The 9,798-nt window shown below is 50.4% G+C and overlaps 1 protein-coding gene across 2 annotated transcripts in view; it reads right to left on the reverse strand.

Moving 5' to 3' along the window:
• Positions 1-7,806, reverse strand: part of LOC147091302 (arf-GAP with coiled-coil, ANK repeat and PH domain-containing protein 2-like) — a 100,376-nt gene extending 92,570 nt beyond the window's left edge. For both annotated transcript variants that reach the window (XM_085976724.1, XM_085976725.1), the window contains exon 1: positions 7,606-7,806. In XM_085976724.1, the coding sequence (XP_085832850.1) occupies positions 7,606-7,800 (195 nt within the window). In that variant the 5' untranslated portion in view covers positions 7,801-7,806. The remainder of the gene's footprint in view (positions 1-7,605) is intronic.
• Positions 7,807-9,798: the final 1,992 nt, after the last annotated feature.

Raw genomic sequence — 9,798 nt, forward strand, 5'->3', positions numbered from 1 at the left:
ATATACACCACACCCCTCACTGTAACACTGAGATACCCCACACCCCTCACTGTAACACCCTGATATACCCCACACCCCTCACTGTAACACTGAGATACCCCACACCCCTCACTGTAACACTGAGATACCCCACACCCCTCACTGTAACACTCTGATATACCCCACACCCCACACATTAACACTGATATACCCCACACCCCTCACTGTAACACTCTGATATACCCCACACCCCTCACTGTAACACTCTGATATACCGCTCACTGTAACACTCTGATATACCCCACACCCCACACATTAACACTGATATACCCCACACCCCTCACTGTAACACTCTGATATACCTCACACCTCTCACTGTAACACACTGATATACCCCACACCCCTCACTGTAACACACTGATATACCCCACACCCCTCACTGTAACACTCTGATATACCGCTCACTGTAACACTCTGATATACCCCACACCCCACACATTAACACTGATATACCCCACACCCCTCACTGTAACACTCTGATATACCTCACACCCCTCACTGTAACACACTGCTATATCCCACACCCCTCACTGTAACACACTGATGTACCCCACACCCCACACTGTAACACACTGCTATATCCCACACCCCTCACTGTAACACTCTGATATACCCCACACCCCTCACTGTAACACTCTGATATACCCCACAACCCTCACTGTAACACACTGATGTACCCCACACCCCACACTGTAACGCACTGCTATATCCCACACCCCTCACTGTAACACTCTGATATACCCCACCCCTCACTGTAACACACTGATATACCCCACCCCTCACTGTAACACTCTGATATACCTCACACCCCTCACTGTAACACACTGCTATATCCCACACCCCTCACTGTAACACTCTGATATCCCCCACACCCCTCACTGTAACACTCTGATATACCTCACACCCCTCACTGTAACACACTGCTATATCCCACACCCCTCACTGTAACACTCTGATATCCCCCACACCCCTCACTGTAACACTCTGATATACCTCACACCCCTCACTGTAACACACTGATATACCCCACACCCCTCACTGTAACACTGATATACCCCACAGCCCTCACTGTAACACTCTGATATACCACACACCCCTCACTGTAACACGCTGATATACTCCACACCCCTCACTGTAACACTGATATACCCCACACACCTCACCGTAACACTGATATACCCCACACCACTCACTGTAACACTCTGATATACCCCACACCCCTCACTGTAACACTCTGATATACCCCACACCCCTCACTGTAACACACTGATATACACCACACCCTCACTGTAACACACTGATATACTCCACACCCTTCACTGTAACACTCTGATATACACCACACCCCTCACTGTAACACACTGATATACCTCACACCCCTCACTGTAACACTGATATACCCCACACCCCTCACTGTAACACTCTGATATACCCCACACCCCTCACTGTAACAGTCTGATATACCCCACACCCCTCACTGTAACACACTGATATACCCCACACCCCTCACTGTAACACTGATATACCCCACACCCATCACTGTAACACTCTGATATACCCCACACCCCTCACTGTAACAGTCTGATATACCCCACACCCCTCACTGTAACACTCTGATATACCCCACACCCCTCACTGTAACACACTGATATACTCCACACCCCTCACTGTAACACTCTGATATACCCCACACCCCTCACTGTAACACACTGATATACCCCACACCCCTCACTGTAACACACTGATATACTCCACACCCCTCACTGTAACACTCTGATATACCCCACACCCCTCACTGTAACACTCTCATATACCCCACACCCCTCACTGTAACACACTGATATACCCCACACCCCTCACTGTAACACTGATATACCCCACACCCCTCACGGTAACACTGATATACCCCACACCCCTCACTGTAACACTGATATACCCCACACCCCTCACTGTAACACTGATATACCTCACACCCCCTCACTGTAACACTGATATACCCCACACCCCCTCACTGTAACACTGATATACCCCACACCCCTCACTGTAACACACTGATATACCCCACACCCCTCACTGTAACACTCTGATATACCCCACACCCCTCACTGTAACACACTGATATACCCCACACCCCTCACTGTAACACTCTGATATACCCCACACCCCTCACTGTAACACTCTGATATACCCCACACCCCTCACTGTAACACATTGATATACCCCACACCCCTCACTGTAACACTCTGATATACCCCACACCCCTCACTGTAACACATTAATATACCCCACACCCCTCACTGTAACACTCTGATATACCCCACACCCCTCACTGTAACACTCTGATATACCCCACGCCCCTCATTGTAACACTGATATACCCCACACGCCTCACTGTAACACTCTGATATACCCCACGCCCCTCACTGTAACACTCTGATATACCTCACACCCCTCACTGGACCACTCTGATATACCTCACACCCCTCACTGTAACACACTGATATACCCCACACCCCTCACTGTAACACACTGATATACCCCACACCCCTCACTGTAACACTCTGATATACCTCACACCCCTCACTGGACCACTCTGATATACCCCACACCCCTCACTGTAACACTCTGATATACCCCACACCCCTCACTGTAACACACTGATATACCCCACACCCCTCACTGTAACACTCTGAAAAACACCACACCCCTCACTGTAACACTGAGATACCCCACACCCCTCACTGTAACACTGATATACCCCACACCCCTCACTGTAACACTGATATACCCCACACCCCTCACTGTAACACTCTGAAAAACACCACACCCCTCACTGTAACACTGATATACCCCACACCCCTCACTGTAACACCCCGATATACCCCACACCCCTCACTGTAACACTGATATACCCCACACCCCTCACTGTAACACACTGATATACCCCACACCCCTCACTGTAACACTCCGATATACCCCACATCCCTCACAGTAACACTCTGATATACCCCACACCCCTCACTGTAACACTCTGATATACCCCACACCCCTCACTGTAACACTCTGATATACCCCACACCCCTCACTGTAACACTGATATACCGCACACCCCTCACTGTAACACTGATATACCCCACACCCCTCACTGTAACACACTGATATACCCCACACCCCTCACTGTAACACTGATATACCCCACACCCCTCACTGTAACACTGATATACCCCACACCCCTCACTTTAACAGTCTGATATACCCCACACTGTAACACGCTGATATACACCACACCCCTCACTGTAACACTCTGATATACCCCACACCCCTCACTGTAACACTCTGATATACCCCACACCCCTCACTGTAACACTCTGATATACACCACACCCCTCACTGTAACACTGAGATACCCCACACCCCTCACTGTAACACCCTGATATACCCCACACCCCTCACTGTAACACACTGATATACCCCACACCCCTCACTGTAACACTCTGATATACCCCACACCCCTCACTGTAACACACTGATATACCCCACACCCTCACTGTAACACACTGACATACCCCACACCCCTCACTGTAACACTGATATATCCCACAGCCCTCACTGTAACACTCTGATATACCCCACACCCCTCACTGTAACACTCTCATATACCCCACACCCCTCACTGTAACACACTGATATACCCCACACCCCTCACTGTAACACTGATATACCCCACACCCCTCACTGTAACACTCTCATATACCCCACACCCCTCACTGTAACACACTGATATACCCCACACCCCTCACTGTAACACTGATATACACCACACGCCCTCACTGCAACACTGATATACCCCACACCCCTCACGGTAACACTGATATACCCCACACCCCTCACTGTAACACTCTGATATACCCCACACCCCTCACTGTAACACTGATATACCCCACACTCCTCACTGTAACACTGATATACCCCACACCCCTCACTGTAACACTGATATACTCCTCACCCCTCACTGTAACACTGATATACCCCACACCCCTCACTGTAACACTGATATACCCCACACCCCTCACTGTAACACTGATATACCCCACACCCCTCACTGTAACACTGATATACCCCACCCCTCACTGTAACACTGATATACCCCACACCCCTCACTGTAACACTCTGATATACCCCACACCCCTCACTGTAACACTCTGATATACCCCACACCCTCACTGTAACACACTGATATACCCCACACCCCTCACTGGAACACTGATATACCCCACACCCCTCACTGTAACACTCTGATATATCCCACACCCCTCACTGTAACACTCTGATATACCCCACACCCCTCACTGTAACACTCTGATATACCCCACACCCTCACTGTAACACACTGATATACCCCACACCCCTCACTGTAACACTGATATACCCCACACCCCTCACTGTAACACTCTGATATACCCCACACCCCTCACTGTAACACTCTGATATACCCCACACCCCTCACTGTAACACTCTGATATACCCCACACCCCTCACTGTAACACTCTGATATACCCCACACCCCTCACTGTAACACTCTGATATACCCCACACCCCTCACTGTAACACTCTGATATACCCCACACCCCTCACTGTAACACTCTGATATACCCCACACCCCTCACTGTAACACTCTGATATACCCCACACCCCTCACTGTAACACTCTGATATACCCCACACCCCTCACTGTAACACTCTCATATACCCCACACCCCTCACTGTAACACACTGATATACCCCACACCCCTCACTGTAACACTGATATACCCCACACCCCTCACTGTAACACTCTCATATACCCCACACCCCTCACTGTAACACTGATATACCCCACACCCCTCACTGTAACACACTGATATACCCCACACCCCTCACTGTAACACTGATATACACCACACGCCCTCACTGCAACACTGATATACCCCACACCCCTCACGGTAACACTGATATACCCCACACCCCTCACTGTAACACTCTGATATACCCCACACCCCTCACTGTAACACTGATATACCCCACACTCCTCACTGTAACACTGATATACCCCACACCCCTCACTGTAACACTGATATACTCCTCACCCCTCACTGTAACACTGATATACCCCACACCCCTCACTGTAACACTGATATACCCCACACCCCTCACTGTAACACTGATATACCCCACACCCCTCACTGTAACACTGATATACCCCACCCCTCACTGTAACACTGATATACCCCACACCCCTCACTGTAACACTCTGATATACCCCACAACCCTCACTGTAACACTCTGATATACCCCACACCCTCACTGTAACACACTGATATACCCCACACCCCTCACTGTAACACTGATATACCCCACACCCCTCACTGTAACACTCTGATATATCCCACACCCCTCACTGTAACACTCTGATATACCCCATCTGATATACCCCACACCCCTCACTGTAACACTCTGATATACCCCACACCCCTCACTGTAACACTCTGATATACCCCACACCCCTCACTGTAACACTCTGATATACCCCACACCCCTCACTGTAACACTCTGATATACCCCACACCCCTCACTGTAACACTCTGATATACCCCACACCCCTCACTGTAACACTCTGATATACCCCACACCCCTCACTGTAACACTCTGATATACCCCACACCCCTCACTGTAACACTCTGATATACCCCACACCCCTCACTGTAACACACTGATGTACCCCACACCCCTCACTGTAACACACTGATATACCCCACACCCCTCACTGTAACACACTGATGTACCCCACACCCCTCACTGTAACACACTGATATACCCCACACCCCTCACTGTAACACTCTGATATACCTCACACCCCTCACTGTAACACTCTGATATACCCCACACCCCTCACTGTAACACTCTGATATACCCCACACCCCTCACTGTAACACTGAGATACCCCACACCCCTCACTGTAACACTGAGATACCCCACACCCCTCACTGTAACACACTGATATACCCCACACCCCTCACTGTAACACACTGATATACCCCACACCCCTCACTGTAACACTGATATACCCCACACCCCTCACTGTAACACACTGATATACCCCACACCCCTCACTGTAACACTGATATACCCCACACCCCTCACTGTAACACACTGATATACCCCACACCCCTCACTGTAACACTCCGATATACCCCACATCCCTCACAGTAACACTCTGATATACCCCACACCCCTCACTGTAACACTCTGATATACCCCACACCCCTCACTGTAACACTCTGATATACCCCACACCCCTCACTGTAACACTCTGATATTCCCCACACCCCTCACTGTAACACTCTGATATACCCCACACCCCTCACTGTAACACTCTGATATACCCCACACCCCTCACTGTAACAGTCTGATATACCCCACACCCCTCACTGTAACACTGATATACCCCACACCCCTCACTGTAACACTGATATACCCCACATCCCTCACTTTAACAGTCTGATATACCCCACACTGTAACACGCTGATATACACCACACCCCTCACTGTAACACTGATATACCCCACACCCCTCACTGTAACACTGATATACCCCACACCCCTCGCCGTAACACTCTGATATACCCCACACCCCTCACTGTAACACTCTGATATACCCCACACCCCTCACTGTAACACTCTGATATACCCCACACCCCTCGCTGTAACACTGATATACCCCACACCCCTCACTGTAACACTGATATACCCCACACCCCTCACTGTAACACACTGATATACCCCACACCCCTCACTGTAACACTGATATACCCCACACCCCTCACTGTAACACTGAAATACCCCACACCCCTCACTGTAACACTCTGATATACCCCACACACCTCACTGTAACACTGATATACCACACACCCTCACTGTAACACGCTGATATACCCCACACCCCTCACTGTAACACTGATATACCCCACACCCCTCACTGTAACACTGATATACCCCACACCCCTCACTGTAACACACTGGTATACCCCACACCCCTCACTGTAACACTCATATACCCCACACCCCTCACTGTAACACTGATATACCCCACACCCCTCACTGTAACACTGATGTACCCCACACCCCTCACTGTAACACTGATATACCCCACACCCCTCACTGTAACACTGATATACCCCACACCCCTCACTGTAACACTGATATACCCCACACCCCTCACTGTAACACTGATATACCCCACACCCCTCACTGTAACACTGATATACCCCACACCCCTCACTGTAACACTGATATACCCCACACCCCTCACTGTAACACTGATATACCCCACACCCCTCACTGTAACACTGATATACCCCACACCCCTCACTGTAACACTGATATACCCCACACCCCTCACTGTAACACTGATATACCCCACACCCCTCACTGCAACACTGATATACCCCACACCCCTCACTGTAACACTGATATACCCCACACCCCTCACTGTAACACTGATATACCGCACTCCCGTGCCCCGTCGTACCTGCAGGATGTAGTCGAGTGCGAGATGGCGGAAGCACTTGTGGGTGGCGAGGAGGATGTGGCTGCTCTCTTCGGCTTCCTGAGCTCGGTGCCTCGAGACCTGCCCGTTCTTCAGCAGCGCCGACTCCAGGTCCTCGCTAATCCGGTCAAAGTCTTTCTTCATGTCCCGCAGCCTCCCGATATCCCTGAGGAACATTGCACCGTTACAGAGTAAAGCTCCCTCTACACTGTCCCATCAAACACTCCCAGGGCAGGTACAGCACGGGTTAGATACAGAGTAAAGCTCCCTCTACACTGTCCCATCAAACACTCCCAGGGCAGGTACAGCATGGGTTAGATACAGAGTAAAGCTCCCTCTACACTGTCCCATCAAACACTCCCAGGGCAGGTACAGCACGGGTTAGATACAGAGTAAAGCTCCCTCTACACTGTCCCATCAAATACTCCCAGGGCAGGTACAGCACGGGTTAGATACAGAGTAAAGCTCCCTCTACTGTCCCATCAAACACTCCCAGGGCAGGTACAACACGGGTTAGATACAGAGTAAAGCTCCCTCTACACTGTCCCATGAAACACTCCCAGGGCAGGTACAGCACGGGTTAGATACAGAGTAAAGCTCTCTCTGCACTGTCCCATCAAACACTCCCAGGGCAGGTACAGCACGGGTTAGATACAGAGTAAAGCTCCCTCTACACTGTCCCATCAAACACTCCCAGGGCAGGTACAGCACGGGTTAGATACAGAGTAAAGCTCCCTCTACACTGCCCATCAAACACTCCCAGGGCAGGTACAGCATGGGTTAGATACAGAGTAAAGCTCCCTCTACACTGTCCCATCAAACACTCCCAGGGCAGGTACAGCACGGGGTAGATACAGAGTAAAGCTCTCTCTGCACTGTCCCATCAAACACTCCCAGGGCAGGTACAGCACGGGTTAGATACAGAGTAAAGCTCCCTCTACACTGTCCCATCAAACACTCCCAGGGCAGGTACAGCACGGGGTAGATCCAGAGTAAAGCTCTCTCTGCACTGTCCCATCAAACACTCCCAGGGCAGGTACAGCACGGGTTAGATACAGAGTAAAGCTCCCTCTACACTGTCCCATCAAACACTCCCAGGGCAGGTACAGCACGGGTTAGATACAAAGTAAAGCTCCCTCTACACTGTCCCATCAAACACTCCCAGGGCAGGTACAGCATGGGTTAGATACAGAGTAAAGCTCCCTCTACACTGTCCCATCAAACACTCCCAGAACAGGTACAGCACAGGTTAGATACAGAGTAAAGCTCCCTCTACACTGTCCCATCAAACACTCCCAGGGCAGGTACAGCACGGGTTAGATACAGAGTAAAGCTCCCTCTACACTGTCCCATCAAACACTCCCAGGGCAGGTACAGCACGGGGTTAGATACAGAGTAAAGCTCCCTCTACACTGTCCCATCAAACACTCCCAGGGCAGGTACAGCACAGAGTTAGATACAGAGTAAAGCTCCCTCTACACTGTCCCATCAAACACTCCCAGGGCAGGTACAGCTTGGGTTGGAGACAGAGTAAAGCTCTCTCTACACTGTCCCATCAAACACTCCCAGGGCAGGTACAGCACGGGTTAGATACAGAGTAAAGCTCCCTCTACACTGTCCAATCAAACACTCCCAGGGCAGGTACAGCACGGGTTAGATACAGAGTAAAGCTCCCTCTACACTGTCCCATCAAACACTCCCAGGGCAGGTACAGCACAGGTTAGATGCAGAGTAAAGCTCCCGCTACACTGTCCCATCAAACACTCTCAGGGCAGGTACAGCACGGGTTAGATACAGAGTAAAGCTCCCTCTACACTGTCCCATCAAACACTCCCAGGGCAGGTACAGCACGGGTTAGATACAGAGTAAAGCTCCCTCTACACTGTCCCATCAAACACTCCCAGGGCAGGTACAGCATGGGTTAGATACAGGGTAAAGCTCCCTCTACACTGTCCCATCAAACACTCCCAGGGCAGGTACAGCACGGGTTAGATACAGAGTAAAGCTCCCTCTACACTGCCCCATCAAACACTCCCAGGACAGGTACAGCACGGGTTAGATACAGAGTAAAGCTCCCTCTACACTGTCCCATCAAACACTCCCACGGCAGGTACAGCACGGGTTAGATACAGAGTAAAGCTCCCTCTACACTGTCCCATCAAACACTCCCAGGGC

Source organism: Somniosus microcephalus, unplaced genomic scaffold (genome assembly GCF_052327205.1).
Source record: "Somniosus microcephalus isolate GS21.2 unplaced genomic scaffold, FLI_Smic_1.0 unresolved_chr3, whole genome shotgun sequence".
In the NCBI taxonomy this organism is placed as follows: domain Eukaryota; kingdom Metazoa; phylum Chordata; class Chondrichthyes; order Squaliformes; family Somniosidae; genus Somniosus; species Somniosus microcephalus.